The sequence below is a fragment of the Apteryx mantelli genome, chromosome 4, assembly GCF_036417845.1.
Source record: "Apteryx mantelli isolate bAptMan1 chromosome 4, bAptMan1.hap1, whole genome shotgun sequence".
Taxonomy (NCBI): Eukaryota; Metazoa; Chordata; class Aves; order Apterygiformes; family Apterygidae; genus Apteryx; species Apteryx mantelli.
Window position 1 is genome coordinate 20,660,748 of NC_089981.1, and position 18,101 is coordinate 20,678,848.

Genomic DNA, 18,101 nt, shown 5'->3' on the forward strand with positions numbered 1-18,101 from the left:
GAGGATGTTATTCCAAAACAGACTAATCCTACCCAATTGCTGCATCCCCCCTGCTTCTCACACATCCCTTAGGCTGGCCACGCATTTCCACTTTCTCTTATTGCTCTGGTTTGATACAGTCAGATTGTGCTGAACCTCTTCAGCACCTTACTTCAGCAAAAAGCTACTCGCTTCTCCTCTCTGGATAGAAAAGGCACCACACAGAATCCAGTGAGTACCAGAACTGGTACAACACAGGATTAAAATGGGTGGTGAGGGTGAGAGAGGGTGGTGGGGAAGAAGGGAGGGGCAGGACTGTATCAATAAGCAGGCAGATAAATTTATGCTGTTGGGGCACTGCAGCACAAGACACCCAGTTGAGTCAGCTCAGAAAGGGATATGGATTCTCTCAGCAGTCAGTAGAGAGAAAGGCACATCCAGAAGGTGGATACTTCCCCTAAGCTGGAGCTGCTGTAGGACTAAGGGGAAGAAGATAGGAAACAAGAGAAACCAAGACGAGAGAAGTAAATTGAGATCAGTCTCTGAACGGCTTTCCCCAAATCAGCCCAGCAATTTTCGGTTGGCTATCGCACCCCTAAGTGGAACAGCTCTAGGTGAGCTGCATCACCACTGCTCTTACTTTTTCAGTCTCTTGTAGGTGACATCATTGGCCAGCTTGAGCAGGCGGTAGGAGCTCTCTCGGTCCAAGCTCAGCATGCCATCTCGAGATTCCTCAAAGGCAACAGTCACTGATTTGGAGGTGACGCGCGTTACGATGCCGGTGGAGAGCGGATCACCCTGGCCAGCTGATTCATAAAGACCCACAATGTCACCTGCAAAGACAAGTCAGAGGAGGAAAGGTGAAGCGGGACAAGCATTTTGAAAAGCAGCTCTTCCGAGGAGATGAGCAACCAGCATCCTCACCCAGCATCAACCAGCACAGCCCAGTGGCGAGAGCGGGTCCACCTACATCAACCACAACTCCAGCTCCATGTTTCCTGCCAAGGTCAGAATTTGTGAAGCCCTTAAGGAAGGAACACATCCTTCTCTTTGCTGTCCGGTCCCTCATAACACACGTGTTTAGCAAGCCAGCTAACCTAGTAAACCAAAGTAAACTAAACGGGCAAAATAGCTGGGGCAGCCAGCTTCTCTTGGGGACCATCTGTCCCCATCTTTGGACTCCTGAGATCCGGAAGGCAGTGTGCTGGTGAGTTCACGTTTCTTTAGTGCCTCTATTTTCAACAGATATCCAGGCCTGTCAGCTCATACATAAGGTGCGAACTTCGCTGCCTCTTCCTCGCAAAAAATAACGGTACAGGGAAGGGAGGAAACGTGGCAACTCGGGAAGGAAATGGACAAACCGCTTTCCATTTGGAAATTAAAAGAAGGAACAGAACCTCGTTACCTACCCTGAGACCAGGTTAAGACATAAGCATCAACGCTTTGGTTTGTACAAAGCGTGCCATGAAACGTTTAATAACAAGAGACCAGGGCCATTTTTCTCTAGATTCATCCTCCAGTCGTTAAAAGTTTTCTCCTCTCTTTTTGCATCAACTGCTCAGTCTTTACAAATGTTGCATGGCAAAAACGTGAGAAAACACTGGTCATCTCTTAGTTTAGCTACTTTGTCCCAACAGAAACGTCACTTACCAGGCCCAAAACTGTTGGAGGGCAGCTCAGCATCCGAATTGTGCGTCCGGGGCTGAAACGTCACGAGCAGCCGTCCGTACAGGCCGGTTCTTTGGTTGGCGGCCTGGAGTTTGAGCAAGCAGACGCCCCTGCGCTGCAGCTCCTTCAGCGAGATGTTCTCCTGCCATGTCCTGCAAAACGGGCACGACGGTCGTTTGCCGGACCGACGCAGAGAGGTGAAGTTTCGGTTGGCCCCCGGGGGGCCCGGCAGCACCCCCTCCCCACCGCCATGCACCCAAGCGGGCAGGTGAGAGATGGTTTAGGCTCAAACTCTGGGGCGGGAGGTCTCTGGGGTGATGCCCCTGCAGCGCTGGGGGGGCCGTGGGACCGCAGCACCCCCCAGGGCCTGGGGGAGGAGAGGGGGGGCTCTGGGGGGTGGGTGGCGGGGTCTCGGGTCCTGTAGGTGACAGCAGGCCCTAAAGGGCAGGCCAAGGGGGTTTCCCACAGGGACGAGCTGGCCCTATAGGGGTGGGTCTGGCAGGGTCTCCCATAGGTGGCAGCAGGCCCCATAGGGGTGCGTTAGCAAGGTTTCCTAGAGGTGACATCAAGCTCTATAGGGGTGAGTTGGCTGGGTTTCCTAGAAGTGACAGCAGGCCCTATGGGAGGGAGTCCATCAGGGTCACCCATAGGTGACAGCAGGCCCTAGAGGGACCAGTCTGCCAGGGCCACCCAGAGGTGACAGCAGGCCCTATAGGGGTCAGGCCACCAGGGTTTCCCGTAGGGGACAGCAGGCCCTAGAGGGGCTGGTCCGCCAGGGTCACCCACAGGTGACAGCAGGCCCTATAGGAGCTGGTCCACCAGGGTTCCCCATAGGTGACAGCAGGCCCTAGAGGGGCTGGTCCCCCAGGGTTCCCCATAGGTGACAGCAGGCCCTAGAGGGGCCGGTCTGCCAGGGTCTCCCATAGGTGACAGCAGGCCCTAGAGGGGCTGGTCTGCCAGGGTTCCCCATAGGGGACAGCAGGCCCTATAGGGGCTGGTCCCCCAGGGTCTCCCATAGGTGACAGCAGGCCCTATAGGGGCCGGTCTGCCAGGGTCTCCCATAGGTGACAGCAGGCCCTAGAGGGGCCGGTCTGCCAGGGTCTCCCATAGGTGACAGCAGGCCCTATAGGAGCTGGTCCACCAGGGTCTCCCATAGGTGACAGCAGGCCCTAGAGGGGCTGGTCCCCCAGGGTTCCCCATAGGTGACAGCAGGCCCTAGAGGGGCCGGTCTGCCAGGGTCTCCCATAGGTGACAGCAGGCCCTATAGGGGCCGGTCTGCCAGGGTCTCCCATAGGTGACAGCAGGCCCTAGAGGGGCCGGTCTGCCAGGGTCTCCCATAGGTGACAGCAGGCCCTATAGGAGCTGGTCCACCAGGGTCTCCCATAGGTGACAGCAGGCCCTAGAGGGGCCGGTCTGCCAGGGTTCCCCATAGGTGACAGCAGGCCCTAGAGGGGCCGGTCTGCCAGGGTCACTCATAGGTGACAGCAGGCCCTAGAGGGGCCAGGCCACCAGGGTTCCCCATAGGTGACAGCAGGCCCTAGAGGGGCTGGTCCCCCAGGGTCTCCCATAGGTGACAGCAGGCCCTATAAGAGCTGGTCCGCCAGGGTCTCCCATAGGTGACAGCAGGCCCTAGAGGGGCCAGGCCACCAGGGTCTCCCATAGGTGACAGCAGGCCCTAGAGGGGCCAGTCTGCCAGGGTTCCCATTGGTGACAGCAGGCCCTAGAGGGGCCGGTCTGCCAGGGTTCCCCATAGGTGACAGCAGGCCCTATAAGAGCTGGTCCGCCAGGGTCTCCCATAGGTGACAGCAGGCCCTAGAGGGGCCAGGCCACCAGGGTCTCCCATAGGTGACAGCAGGCCCTAGAGGGGCCAGTCTGCCAGGGTTCCCATTGGTGACAGCAGGCCCTAGAGGGGCCGGTCTGCCAGGGTTCCCCATAGGTGACAGCAGGCCCTATAGGGGCTGGTCCGCCAGGGTTCCCCATAGGTGACAGCAGGCCCTATAAGAGCTGGTCCGCCACGGTCTCCCATAGGTGACAGCAGGCCCTAGGGGGGCCGGTCTGCCAGGGTTCCCATTGGTGACAGAAGGCCCTAGAGGGGCCGGTCTGCCAGGGTCTCCCATAGGTGACAGCAGGCCCTAGAGGGGCTGGTCTGCCAGGGTTCCCCATAGGCGACAGAAGGCCCTATAGGAGCTGGTCCGCCAAGGGTCTCCCATAGGTGACAGAAGGCCCTATAGGGGCTGGGCCGCCAGGGTCTCCCATAGGTGACAGCAGGCCCTAGAGGGGCCGGTCTGCCAGGGTTCCCCATAGGTGACAGCAGGCCCTAGAGGGGCTGGTCCCCCAGGGTTCCCCATAGGTGACAGCAGGCCCTAGAGGGGCTGGTCCCCCAGGGTTCCCCATAGGTGACAGCAGGCCCTAGAGGGGCCGGTCTGCCAGGGTTCCCCATAGGTGACAGCAGGCCCTAGAGGGGCCGGTCTGCCAGGGTTCCCCATAGGGGACAGCAGGCCCTAGAGGGGCCGGTCTGCCAGGGTCACTCATAGGTGACAGCAGGCCCTATAGGGGCCGGTGCCGCAGGTTCCCCACTGGCGCCGGCAGCCCCCCGGGAGGAGCGCGGCGGGCTCCCGCACGGAGGCCCCGGCCGGGCGGTACCTGCTCTGGGCGAGCTCGGCCTCGCGCTCCTCCTGCAGCAGCTCCAGGTGCCGCCGCGCCGCCGCCGCCGCCATGGCCGCCGGCCCCCTCCCCCTTCCCCGCCCCTTCCCCTCCCTCCACTTCCGCTTCCGGGTCGCGGCCATGGCGGCGGCGCGGCGGGCGGCGGGTGAGCGCGGCGGGGCGGGCGGGGGGTGGGGGGCCGGGGCCCCCCGGGCGGCGCTTGGTTTTAACCCCCTTTTCCCCCCCCCCTTTCTCTTTCTTTCTCTCCCCCTGTAGCGTCCTGGTTTCGGCTCGCTGTTCGGCACCGCAGCTCCCAGAGCCAGGTCCCGCAGCACGGGTAACGTCCAGCGGCGCCTTCCCGGGCAGAGGCCCCGCTGCCGCGGCCTGTGCGGCGCCTTCCCCGCCTGGCCCGGCCCGGCGGGTTTCAGCCCCCGCCCGCGGAGTCTCCTGTTCCTTCCCAAAGGTTTCATGCGCCTTGCGCTGCATTATTTGTGGGAAATGTGGATCTTAGCCCCCAGGAGCTCCTTAACTTCCCGTCGCGGTGGAGACGGTGGTTACTGAGCAGTGCCTTTCTCTTCGCATGCCAGAAGCCGATACCTTTCTGCCCAGCTCCTCTAGAGCCAGCCTGAATCTCCCTTCGCTCGCCTAAACCGAAGTCTTCTTACCTAAAACCTAAACCTAACCCTTCCATCACTGCTTCTGGCTCAACAGGGAGCTATGAGCCGATGCGTTTCAGTCGTGACCCTTAGTGCGTTAAGGCATCTCTCGGGATATCTCTAAAGCCTGTCATACGTGCCTCGTGCCCCCTTTCCCTGCGCCCTGAAACGTGGGTCACTGTTCTGGTGAAAACGCTGCCCGTTCAAAGTACTCTTCTGGTTAGGGTGGTGCTTCCCCCCCCCCCCCCCCCCCGCTGTGTCGCTTTGGGAACAAATCACTAGTTTTTGTAGCTGTCTCTAAGACAGGGATGTAAACAGTTGCCTCTGGTCCTCCTTGTTGTTGCTGCTTGTCCTAGAGATCTCGGAAAAACTGCCTGTTACTGCAAAGCTCCGTTTGCCTTTTTTTCCACGCAGCCTCAAACTGTGAGTTTCACATAGTGTTTCATTTTTGAATTAACACCCCGTGGCACACTTGAGTGGAGTTAATTGTCGTTCAGCTGTGAGCGTGTCGATGAATGATACTAAAGCGACCTGCCTGTGGTGCTTAGTGCCAGCCCAAAACGGTGCAGGGCTGGGCTGGTCCCCAGGAGGATCCTCAGGGACTGATGTGAAGCCTTGAAATGGGAGAGGCTTTTGCAGTACAGTCCCAGAGCGCTTCGAAAGGAGACGTTATTACAGGGATTTTGTGTCACAGCTGGAAGACGAGACCTTGAAGGAAGGTTTAGGGTTGAATATGCCCCTTTTGAATGTGCTGGCACATTAGTGAAGTCAGTCGTTAGGAGGAACTTTGTGCTGGCCTGGTTGGTTGGGTGTGAGATAGTGCAAAGTCCCGCTCCCTTTCGTGGTCCACCAGAACTAAGGTAGGCGAGGGTCAAACAAGTCCTGCCAGAGCCCTCCTCCAGTCCCTGTCCAGCGCGGTGGTGTTGTCTGGAGACAGACACGGTAGTGGCACAGAAGAGGCTTTGGGGATGAATATTTAGTGTATTGAATGCTGAATTGCACCGGAGGTGACAGAAGCTGTTGAAATTGCCATTCGGGGAATGCACCTGTAAGTGTCAGAGGATGAGCAGCTTCAAAGTCTCCTGCAAAGAACCCAGCTGTGGTCTCAGGACCCTCTCTAAACTATCTATTTAACAGTGAAGATCTTTTAAAAACAAAGGGGGGGGGGAAAAAGGATGTGTGTGACTCACTCATGCGTAGCCCTTGAGGCTGATATAAGAATGCTTCTCAGTGCTTCTTCCCCATCAAAGGCAGGTCTCCTCCCAGATGCTTCCCTCTCTTTGATAAGTCCAAGGCTTTGTACTTTGCGCTGGAGTTGACTGAGGAGCATTCGCGTGTTCAGCCTCTCAGCTGCGATGGAGGTAACTTGTAAATGTGCCTGGAAAAACTTACCAAGAGCCCCTTGTCTAAAACTCAGTCTTTTGCTTAAAGCTTGCTGCGATTCGTGGTGGACCTAAATGACGTTATGCCCTGGGAGCAGCAACTGCGTGTTCTGGTAGAGCATCTGCAGGTTTAGCTCGGAAATGAGAACAAGCGTTTTCCGCGCGTGCTCGAACAGGCTTCTGAGGCAGGCTGCAGCTTCGTCACTTGTGCGGTGTTTCCTGTGCCGCTGGAGTGCTTTTGTCAGGTTTTGGGAGGAAGGTCTGGGGACTTTGCCGTATCCAGCATCCTCACCTGGAGCAAGTCCTAGGGGAGGTGGATCATTGCTTTTGCTTTGCCTGCCACCCTCTGTCCACCGTACTTCAGGCTGGTACCTCACCTTGCTCGTGAGCTGCTGCAAAGTCAGACGTGGTCTGTGGGGAAATTGCTTTCTGGCCTGACGCCGTTTGGGGTTGAATCTTTCATGCAGCCAAACCATTAAGTCTCCTGTACAACTTCTGCCCCCACAGGGGAAAAGCACTCAGGCTTTCTACTTTGTCTCCAACTTCTTCTACCTTCTCTACTCTCCGTGTTTTGTATCTCTTCACAATATCTGTTTGTTACAAGTGAATCTTACCTTATCGTTTACAGACTTGTTGCCAAAACATCTCTATCCTCACCACCATGGCCTGAAGTGAAACTGCCAGATCCGCTAGAAGAAGCAAAGTATCATGCAGGTAAGGTCTCAAGTCTCCAAGCGAAGACTCATAGTCCGGTATTGTCCTTGGTGGCCTGACTGGGCGTAAATCAGTGTCTTCGATGATTGGAGCTGCTGTTTGTTCTTTGCGTTTTTGTCTCGTTTCTGACGTGTTTTAGTGTTACTGGATTCGTGCTCCAGCTACTGGTGTTGGAGATTTGGGTAGAATGTGATGTCTCCGTAGTTTGTGACAGCTTGCCAGGTTGCAGCGCTCCCAGGGGAGTCTTACCTGATGTGATATGTTGCGACCTAAGCAATGAAATGTGCCTTTTGGCGAGGAGGAAGCAATATTGGTTTTACGCGTAAACCAAAATGCTACAGCTGGCTGAGGCAGTTGAGCGATGGGCACATCGCAGAGCTGCAGAGGTGTGGCGTACAGCAACAGGCGGGTGGGAAGCGTGACGCAGCGCTAGCGGACGTATTCTTGTCCCCACCCCAAGTCAGCAGGACAGTTGAACGCAACCTGAGAAGCTCGTGGACCGCACAGCCGTCAGCAAGTGAAGCGCACGTAGCTGTGTAGCAGCCATTCACGTTGCTTGGCCTGATCAAGATATGTCAGTCTTCCATTTGTTATCAGGCGGTTTCCCCTGGCAGATGGAGGTGTGAAAATCAAATGCCGAGACAGCGTACGTGTCTAGTCTCATATTGCCCAGGTGGGGCCGTTGTCATCCAGACCGTGCTAGGGACGGTAGTGGGGAAGCTGCCGCCGGTACAGGATGCGTCTTGGACATCGGCAGTAATGAGCCCCAGCGGGTGACTTTCTTTTACAGTTGCCGTGGGGGTAGCAATTAGCAGTTCTGCCTGCTTCGCGCAGGGAACGAGCTCCTGTGTTTGTTAACAGGCTGCCTCGCTGTCTCTTTGCGCTAGCCTCTGGGACATCTTGGAAAAGCTTCCCTGCCTTGGGCTGAAGAGACCCAGGAAGTGAAGGAGAGAAGTTCTCGTGCGAGGAACAGTGAGAAGAGCAGGGCTAAGCCGTGTCCACCTTTTTGCAGATAGTCTCCTGTCACGTAGCTGAAGCGCGTTAGTAACTGTGTGAGTGATGCGTTCTGCAGAGCGTCTCCTGCTCCAGGTCTCCTCTCTGGCTGCTTTTCATCCTGCTTTTTGTCCCCTCTGTGCTTTTGGGGTTGCTCAAGTGATGAATGGGTGTCCTGTCCCAGAGCATCTGTGACCCGGTGAACCATAAAGTGCTCATTTTGGTTTACTGAGCCCTGTGGTGAACAGGATGCTGCATTCCTCTGGCTGACTGTCGCAGGATCTTTGGGCCACTGTGGTTTACATGCCTTGTAACCCTCTGCTGTTTACGAGCTTGCGTCGTTGTGTTCTGACTGTGCTTATCCAAAACAAAGTCAGAGTGGTTTTATGGCTGTCTTAAACTCACAACATCTAGAGCGTTTTGAATTCTGCATTATCTTGTCCTGCTGGCTGTAGAAACAGCCATAAATATTTTCAGTGGGTTCGCTCCATGGGGTGCTGAGGTACAAGCCATACTGACAATCAGATGGTAATATCAGTTGCTGTGTCCTGTCACTAGAGATATTTGGAAGAGTTACCAACGATTTTAGGTCCTAGCTACAGTGAAGAAAATATACTTTTTCCTGTTATAGTCCTACGGGTGGACAATTGAAATTTGACACGGAAATAACCCTTGTTTAAAGCGTGATTCTGCATGTTTCTGGCTAAGAGAAAATTGTAGGCCAGCGTTTTCATGTGTGGCTGTGTGAATAGGCCACTAAGTAGCTTGAATTAGAGATCTGGGATATCCACAAATCCCACTGACTTTAGTGGGAGCTGTGAGCGTTCCGAGTGCTGATTGGCATGCTGTTTTGAAACGTTTACCCCCGGGCTACTGATACAAGTGGACCAGTGGTTTCGAGCTAGAAGAAATTTCTTTTATTGTATCCTGTTGTGCAGTTGAGGGCATAACAAAGAGAAGGAGATCATGGTTCTTCTCTGGACCTTTTGTGGTGGACCACTCTGTGTCAGAGAAGAGCACCCGGTTGTCTTTTCTTCCTCGATAGCAATTCTAACAACACAGAAGCTCTGCTTCTTGTTGTAGTGGGAACCGGAGCAACTGCCATGTTGCAAAATAGTTTCTGTTCTAACCTCTGGTTTTCGGTTGTTCTTAACCTTGAATAGTTTGTGTCTGTTGGGACGCTTTTAGGGTGTTCCTGTAAGGGCTGGGTTTGATTTGCCCGACTGCTAAATTCTTGTCTGTCCCAAATGGGTATTATATTTTGTTTACATTCCAAGAAAAAATGATTCAGACGCTTTTGAGGACAATGAAGAAAATCTACTTTTCCAGTTACAAAGTTACTCTTTTTCTGAACAACTCGAGGGGGTGGAAAGCTGCAATTTGGCAGGGGAAAGGCACTCATGAAGCCAAACCTTTCGATGTTCCTGTAAAGACTGGTTTTGGCCTGACTGCACAGAAAAGCGACCACAGAAAACTGAGTTTGATGCGTGTGTGGTGCCTCATCCCAGGGATTTGTACTGCCTCTGGCACCAGCTCTGTGTGTATGCACGTACAGGAAGAGCTCTACTGTGCAGCAGGTACAAGTTCTCAGTGCAGGCTTTGTTAATATGTCCTTATTCCTGCGTACTTTGCAGAACTCTTCCTGGTGTTCCCGGATACCTTACAAAGTATCCGGAGGCCTGTGTCTTCTGTATATTGCTGGGAAATTAAGGAGAGCTCCCTTCCTGATGCACGAACAGGCCCTCTCTTCTGGAACGCTTTCTGTTTGCGACACGGGGCATTTCAGGATGCCTGAGAAATAGGTTGGGGAGCCCAGTATCTACATTAGGTGTGTGCTTAGGTAAGGCTTTGCCAGCAACTAATGTCCAAATGGGTCATAGGTTTGCAGGAAAGGAGGCTCGCTCCGTGTGTAGGAAACAACATAGTCCTTGAGCTTTGCTCAAGGATTCCAAGATGCTGCCAGGTTTTGTGGGAGAGCAGTGTGGCTGAATTAGTCTTGAACAGCTTTTCACACCTTGCTGTTTCTCCCCTCCCGCTGATTCCCTCCCCACTGTTTGCCAACAGAGGTGGTACAAAAGGTGAACGAGATGATCGCGACTGGGCAGTATGGGCGGCTCTTCGCCGTGGTCCACTTTGCCAGCAAGCAGTGGAAAGTAACCAGCGAAGACTTGATTATGATGGACAACGTGCTGGAGGCTGAATGCGGGGACCGAATCCGGATGGAAAAGGTAACGTGCCTTGGTTCCACAGCCCCCATGCTGTGTGGGGGGCAGAACAAGTTGTCTGCAAACGTTTCTTGAGGCAAAAGCAATGACCGGTTTTTGAAAAGTCCTGAAGAGCTTCTGTTGGATCTCCCATTCTTACTCCAGCTATTTGCTTGGCCTTAATTTTGTTCCAGGTTCAGTTACCCTGTTAGTGATAATATGATTGTGATTTCCACTGAACAGGGTTGGAACGAGTTGCGCCAGACTCTGTTAGGAGGCAGATGTTTGCTGTACCGACTTCATCCGAAAGAAAAAAACCACAGTTGTTGTTTTTAGAGACGGCACCTAAGGATGGTGTTTACCTTGAGACTGCAACACCCAAAACACTCGGAGTACTCCCAGAGGGACCGTCACCGCTCAGCGCTTTGCAAGATCCTTATCAGGCTGAGCGTGTCGGGCGGAGGGAGAGGGACGGCACATTTAGGAGATAATTGCCAGAATGCAATTCAATATCTTTATCCTTGGCCTTGGTTAACTAGCATGAACTTGTAGAGACTCATTATTCCAAATCTTAAGTGAAAGACTCTGAAGTGGGGTTCTGCTGGCTTAATCTTTGGTTGTTTTAAGCCAAGCAGAATGGCTAAGGAGACAGGCAGGTTTTTTACCTGTCTGTTGCTTTAAAGTCCAGTTTTGAGGCAGCTTTTCAGCTGTCCCCTGCATCCTTGCGTGCAACGGGAGTGATTCACATGGAGCAGCCAGCTAGGAGTGCAAAGACCTAGATGAGGGTAAAGAAGGTTTAAAAACTTGCCTAATCTGCGATCATAATCCTGTTGGGATTTTGCTGGCAAGTATCTGTCTAAAGCAAAAACCAGAACATTTAACGACCGTATGCGTATTGCTTTTAACTGCTGCCATACAATTAGTGTGGGAAGGAGACAGACCATAAGAAACGCTGCCGCTTCTGATGATACCTTCTTTATTACCTTGCCTGGTCCTACACGTAGGCAGGTGGTTGAAATGCCCTGAAGAAAAGAGCTAGTACCTGCGGTGAATCCACCCCAGCCATCCGTTTCTTTATCACCCATCTTGGGGCCTCATGGAGAAGGATGAGCAAAGTGTTTCGCTAGAGGATATGTAGCAAATGCTATAAAAATCCACTGATTTTAAGAGCTGCCATTCATTCAGATCCCACACGAGGCATATTTTCCTTCTTCCCTGTATCACTTTTCGTGTCTTTGCAACTTTTGGTGACCCAGAACAGAAACGTTCAGTGTGTTCTGATCAGTGTGAAAGAGGCTTCTAAAGCGTGCTTTAGTGAGATAAATTCTCCTGGGAGTGTGTCTATTTAATGAGTCTGTTTCTTGGCTGTTAGCTGCCTTTCCCCCCCCATCCCTATCCAGTAACAATTTAATGTTTGAAATGTGTAAAGGCCTGTTTTCGAGCAGTTTGGCTCCTTTATGGTGACTGTAGAATTTGGACAATATTGTTTGCATTTCTGCACGATGAACCAGTGATGTCTGATTAAGTTGTTTTCCGCAGGTTTTGCTGGTTGGTGCTGATGACTTCACGCTCATTGGAAGGCCGCTCCTGGGGTAAGGTGTCTGCTACAAGAACCATATCGAAGACAAATCTTACACTTAGTTGTAGCTCCAGGGCTCCTACAGTCTCCCAACCGAAGAGAAACCTTGCGAGTTTATTGGCGCTAGCCCTTTTCCCAGCTCTGTGGCTTTTGAAAGAATCGCCAATAAATCACGAGCCTCTTCCAACTCTAACCATTACCACGGTGTCAGGATAGAGCAGCGATGCCCGTTCCGAAGGTAACTGTAGGATATTCACCTCTGTTGGGATGGTTCTTTTTCTTATTGCGTAACCTTTGCACAAATTGGCTGTAAATCTTGCTCTTCGGCATCTTTACTCCCTAACCCTAATTGCAGTGATGGTCATCTTAGAATAACCCAGAAATCCTTGCCTATCCCCGAGTTTGAGTGAGGAGAGGGTTGTTTGGGGGGAGGGGGGGGCTGTTAAACCCATTTTCTTTTGCCCTCGTCCTAACCCCGCAGGCCTTAATCCTTCCTTAGAGTTTGTAATTCTCCCTTCCTCGCGGTCGCGTGACTCCAGGGATCACAGAATTGGGGGAGCAGGAGTTTACCCCACTGGCACCAGCTCAGTTCTAATGCTGTAGGACCTGCTCCAATAACTAGCAATATGCCCGGTTCTTCAGCCTTTCCTTTGCCAAAAGAAGCGGTATGTGGACTAGCTCTTACTGTTTCAGTTCTTAGCACTAGCCAAAACGAAGTCATGAACTGTGGTTTTCCCCAGAACAACAGGTTTTAGTGGCAAAATACAAGTCAAGGTAAGGTGGGTTGCGAGAGAGCTGAGCGTCTGGAAGCCCTGGCTATTGCCCGGTTGCAGGCTAGACTTCACGTTTAGCAGTGTTGGCTTGAACTGCAGCCACTGAGGTGGAGGACGGGAAGATAAAGAGGAGTTTGTACATCTCAGAAGTATTTTCTGGTGATTTATAGATTCACGGTAGAAATACCATGTGGTTTCAGGTTGGTTTTTCTTCTGGCCGGTTTCTTTGTTACCGGCAGGTTGTCTGGATTTAAGAGTTATTCTTAAAATGTTTGCATAGTTCATAATAAGGCTTCAGCTGCACTGCTGCTAACAACCATGGGATCCCTGTGTTGCACAGGATTTTGGGGTCTGCCAGCTTTTCTAACTGTGCTGTCCATAGATCTGGGATAGGAGCCTGTGCGTTATTGCCAGGTTTTCCATTTGTGGAAGAGGTTAGGAAGGGGAAGAATCATTATTAGGACTTCGAAACATCATCTTGCCATAGCTCAAGTGAAAACCCGGGTTCTGCAGACAGAGATGTGTCATTTCAGGTGCTTTAGGAGCACTGTCCTTGGCCAGGCACTGTCAACTAGTGGCTCTGAAATGGCTCTTTGCAGCTTTGCTTGCGTGCTGGGCTTGACATATGCGCAGTGACCCAGGAGCTCTGGGCCAAGAAGAAAAACTGCTGCTCGATCCCTGCAAGCGCTCTAAGTGTGCGAGGCAGACCGAGCTGCACATCTGCCAGCGTTAGCTTGACCTGCAGTAGCTTTGGCAGAGGAGGATCGCGAGGAGGCTGACCAAGGGAGGAGAAAAGGTGGTAGGGAGGTCCTGTCCTCCCTCCGAGAGCTGTAGGGAAACCTCCCACGTGCCCAACTCCCTCAGCTCTTCTGTGCGAGCCGAGGAAAGGAGAGCAGAACCCAGTGTTTTGGAGGCAACGTGAACTGTAATTCTTTCGCATAGTTCCCAGTTGTGCCTAAACCACAAACATTTTGGAGGAGAGATAAGAGCTTGGATGCAAACAAAGGCTTTTCTGTTGTTTTTTTTTCTGTTTCAAAAATAAACACATCAGTGAATGCCTGCACCAGTGTCTGCGTAGGACAGTTCATTACAGCTGCACCCCCTCCCCGTTCAAACTTGGAGGCGGGTAGGAACTTGTCCTGTTTTGGACAGATGGTCATGTTCTAATTTTCTCTAGCATTCGGATACCTCCCAAGATGACGCTCCTTTTAAAGCTTTAAAAAACAGCAACACAACAAAACATATCTGCGTGGCAAAGGCAGTTCTGGGAACTTCTGGCTGGCTTCTGCTCTGGGATTTGTTGGGTTTTGTCTTTGTTCAAGCAGCTTGCTCGCTGATGGTCAGCTGGCGCTAGGGTAGCAAGTGGTATGCAGTCACTTCATGCCTAGCTGTATAATGCAGAAATTGCTGCGCGCTTTTAAAGCTGTCATTAGAAGCAAACGTAGGCTCGAGCAGGTTTGCATTTCAGGCCCTCAATGTTTAGACCCAAGTGAAGTAAGTTTTGCTTATTTACAAAGGTGCGAAGCGTAGCTGATGGGAATTTTTTCCTTTAAAGGACCCAGAGGTGTAACCCAAGCCTTTCTCCTGGCTACCTGCCCATTCTTCCAGTGGCTGCAGATTTGGGAAAGTACATGACAACATGCAGCAGACCTGTTCTCCTCCCAGAAAGACAGGCTGAGATGCAGGTGCCTCTTCTGCAGGGAAGGAGAGAGCTTGTCAGTGATGGCAAAGTTGTTATCTCTAAGAGTTTTGATCTTTTGGGGTCAAAGGATTGCTTTCACTGCTTAACAGCAGCTTTCATCCCAATTTAGACCTATGAGATTTCAGTATGAATTCTTCTTACCTCCTTCAAAGATCTATTAGAAGTGCTTTTTCGTGAAACTTTTTGCCACTGAAAACAGCAGGCTTGAATATCTATCTCAGCCGCTGACATAATTCAGACATCTGGGAAATGTTTTGTGGACGTTTCAGTCGTACCTAAGAGTTTGATAAAAATTCTGTCTTAGATCCTACTTTACTGAGCACTTCTCTGTTCCTCTGTGCTTGAGCAGCATGTTGGTTTCTGCCCTACTTCAGCCTTGCGCTGGGACCTCCAGCCCTGAACTTTGACTTGCGGAGTGAAGCCGCTGCCTTGATATTCAACTGTATCTAAAAAAAACACCCTTCAAAAGATTTGCTTGCAAGGCTGTCAGCATCTCCGAACAGCATGGGGAGAGGTCACTCGTCAACAAATCTGTATCAGTGCTGCTCTCTTTGTCTGAATACTTCCCAAAGCCTGTGAAGGCTAGCATGGCCCAGCAGTGAGCAAGGAGGGTTTGGCTGTGCTACTACAAACACGGGCTCCCCTAAAAGCAGCACAGATTTCAGTGACCCGGTCGCTTTTTTCTGGCCTGGCTGGTTTCCAGCTTTCCCATGTGATCATCATTAGCAAGCTTCTTGCATGCTTTTACAATCCAAGCCTGAGAGAAGTCAGTGGGAGTTTAGCCTTCCCTTTGCCTCCGGTGGACGGGAGTTAGACCCAGAAAGCCTCTAGCTCCCTAATTATGGTGGTGAAACACAGCCAACCCCTGAAGTGCCATTCATTTTCTGCTTTCTTTCCTAGCTTTGCAATGCCGTGTATTTCAGTAGTGCTCTTGGTCCTATCCTTGGGCCGGATCTGGGCAGCATCCCTTAGCTGGGATGTCAGGGTCACCCAGTGGTCTCTAACATCTAGATTATGTTACAGCTATTTTCTTTTGGATTAGTCACTAAATGCAGATATATCGGTTCTCTTTGGCTGTCCTTCCCTCCTCCCTTAAGGATTCAATCTCTGATTATATATTACACCCCAGAGGGTGAATGCTAATAGAGATGGTAAACATCTCAATGCCTTTGGCCTCTTAGTGACCTCGGTGAAGAGTTAGACTAGCTGGGCTTTCCCCTCACCCCCTTTTTAAGTGCAGATAGAGTCATTTGTCAGGAAAATGTTCTTTAAATGTCTCTTGGTGGAGAAGCGAGCATGCTGATGAGCTTTTAATGGTATTCTGCAGTGATGCAACATGAAAGAGTGTCTCTTCCTCCTCCACCATGGCTGTTGATTAAAACCACGCTTTCCAGAGCTTTAGTCTGGCTCTTGTCTGGAGGCGATGGGTTTCTGCGAGAGGAGCTGTTGTGCAGCCAGGGAGCTTGTCCTTCAGTGCGGGCTTCAAATCACCTTGTTTTTCGGCTCTGCCGTTTTTCAGTTGGCAGGTAAAAATGGCAGAGCTCTTTTCCTAACTTCGGTAGGACAACTTCTCCCCGTGCGCCATAGAATACCTGCGTGGGCATGAGGCGTGTTTGCCTGTGTCGGTAAGGGAATGGGGGGGGCAGAACTGTGATTTTAGTCACGTGTGATGGAAACGCTGGCCATATTCGTCTTTCCCACCCCATCCTTGTGGAAAGAGATGGGGGGAGGGAATTTGTGCTTGCTGAGAGCTTCCATGTGTAGAATTAGGGTCCAGAAGCAATCGAGTCTTTGAGTAGTCTCGCCCTCATCCCTGAGCTCCCCTGGCTGCCGGGAGGTCCCTTTGAACAGAGCAGGACGTGAAATCCTCCGCGAGGCCCCATCTTCTCTTCCGATTTGGAGTAAACAACCAGGGCAGACCAAGAGTGGGAGGCAGAAGAGAGGCGTGTGGGAGGAGAAGCAACTTGCTCCGGCAGCCGATTAGCTGTGCTTCCTGCTAAAAACAGTGGGGCAGAGCTGCTCTCTTTCCACGGCCTTTGCTGGGGCTATTTAGGTGAGTAAGGTGAGATCTTGTTCCAGCTGGCCGTGATGCTTTATAGAAGGAGGAAGGACTTCTGTGTTGACCAGTAGAGCACAGGAAAAAGGCCCATGGTTGGGTTTAACTTTACCATAAGCGCAGCAGAAAGTACAGAACCATGTAAACTTGCCAGGGGAATTTATCTCGCTGTAATCCTGCAAGTTCCTGCAGGCTCCCACTACTACTGCGTCCTTGACTGTTCCTGATCTTATCCCTGGTATGGCAGAGTACTGCCCTGCAGACTAGCACATCGCTTGGCCGATCCACGTAGCGCCTTGAGGCCTTTGTTTTTGTGCTGGGAAGCCAACAACCAGGCAGATCTCCCTCTTCTCCCCAGTGACTTAGTAGTTCCTGCAGACCTGGGCTTTGTAAGGCAGGACACATTGCTTGTGTCTTCCCTAGAAACCTGCCCTTTGATAGGAGAACTTAAAGAATTACAAGGTGGGATTTTTTTTTCTTTTTAAGGAAAGATCTTGTCCGCGTGGAGGCTACCGTGATCGAAAAGACGGAGTCGTGGCCAAAAATTAACATGCGCTTTTGGAAGAGACACAATTATCAAAGGAAGAAAAGTAAGCTAAAAAGAATACAGAGCTTCCTGCTTCTTTGCTGGGTCCGGGAGATGGACATATCACGGCCCGAGGGCAGTGCCTGGGGAGGGACGTTCATTTGCTGTGCCCCTGGGACCCCACATGGTACAACACCTCTTTCCCAGCCCACCGCCCCAGGCGTGACCCAAGGTACTCGGAGCACAGTGGCTTTATTCCCTGCGTCCAGCACCCTTGGTTGGATATCTTTGCAAAAAACCTTTTTGGGGAGAAAAAAATATATATATATATACAGGGTGGAGAAGCAATGGTGTTCTTCCAAAGCCTCAAATATTAGATACGTAGTCGCAGATATTAACAAGCCTTAACGGTATCCTGCAATAGACTTTTTGATTCCCAAATCACTGCTCCTTCTCAGATATGACCGAGAGGGAGGAAGAGCATGACAGAGTTTAGCGGGACGGACATTAAAACCTTGACCCATCCGCCGTGCTCCCATGGGAGCCCTGCCTGGACCTCTCGCTCATGCCATACCAATGGTATGTGGCTGTCCTGCCAACGTGGCGGCATCTGTCAGCGCTCCCCCTCCTAGAAACTGTCACGCCTTGGCATGCCTCAGCCTCGTGCGGCTTTGCCAGCGGGAGCCTCTCGAGAGGTACACAGCAGTTCTGTGCTGTGATCTGATTTTATTTATTTATTTATTTATTTATTTTCTCTCTCTTCTCATTCTTTTTCAGTCATCAGGAACCCACAGGCCGTCCTCCGGATAAACACCATAGACATTTTCCCCAGTTTGTCGTGACTGATTGATTGGGTGTTGCGTGGCTCAGGGTTTATTATTGCTTGAGGCAACCGTGGAAATAAAACCGCCTTGTCATCGGAAAGTTCTGGGCTTCCTGTTATTGTCTGAAATGGAAATCTGTAGGAACTCTCTTTATTTAAAAAAGCAAAATGAAATATTTTTGTTAGAACTAGTATTTCAGCCTTGATGGTGTTTATTTGTTAAGGAGTCTTAGACAACCCAGGATCTGCTGCTAGTTGACAAGCTGTTTCACGCCGACGGCCGCGCACCTCTCCGGGTGCTTCCAGCTGCTATAGGAAATCAGGTTTTCATCTTAGAAACGTGTCTTAGGAACATCCTGCTGTTGGGCTTAGTTATTGCTGTCCTTGCAAGCCTCCCTGCGCT

The 18,101-nt window shown here is 51.7% G+C and overlaps 2 protein-coding genes across 2 annotated transcripts in view; one reads left to right on the forward strand and one right to left on the reverse strand.

Moving 5' to 3' along the window:
* The window catches only part of IGHMBP2 (immunoglobulin mu DNA binding protein 2), a 40,746-nt gene extending 36,380 nt beyond the window's left edge, over positions 1-4,366 (reverse strand). Inside the window, exons 1-3 of the mRNA XM_067295920.1 lie at positions 4,291-4,366; positions 1,630-1,799; positions 620-812 (exon numbers count right to left, since the gene is read on the reverse strand). Coding sequence (XP_067152021.1) covers positions 620-812; positions 1,630-1,799; positions 4,291-4,364 — 437 coding nt within the window. The 5' untranslated portion in view covers positions 4,365-4,366. The remainder of the gene's footprint in view (positions 1-619; positions 813-1,629; positions 1,800-4,290) is intronic.
* A 55-nt stretch (positions 4,367-4,421) lies between these two features.
* Positions 4,422-17,799, forward strand: MRPL21 (mitochondrial ribosomal protein L21). The gene is made up of 7 exons (XM_067295921.1): positions 4,422-4,456; positions 4,567-4,627; positions 6,957-7,042; positions 10,100-10,263; positions 11,779-11,831; positions 16,836-16,939; positions 17,653-17,799. The coding sequence occupies exons 1-7, from the start codon at positions 4,432-4,434 to the stop codon at positions 17,715-17,717; spliced, it is 558 nt and encodes a 185-aa protein (XP_067152022.1). The 5' UTR covers positions 4,422-4,431; the 3' UTR covers positions 17,718-17,799.
* Positions 17,800-18,101: the final 302 nt, after the last annotated feature.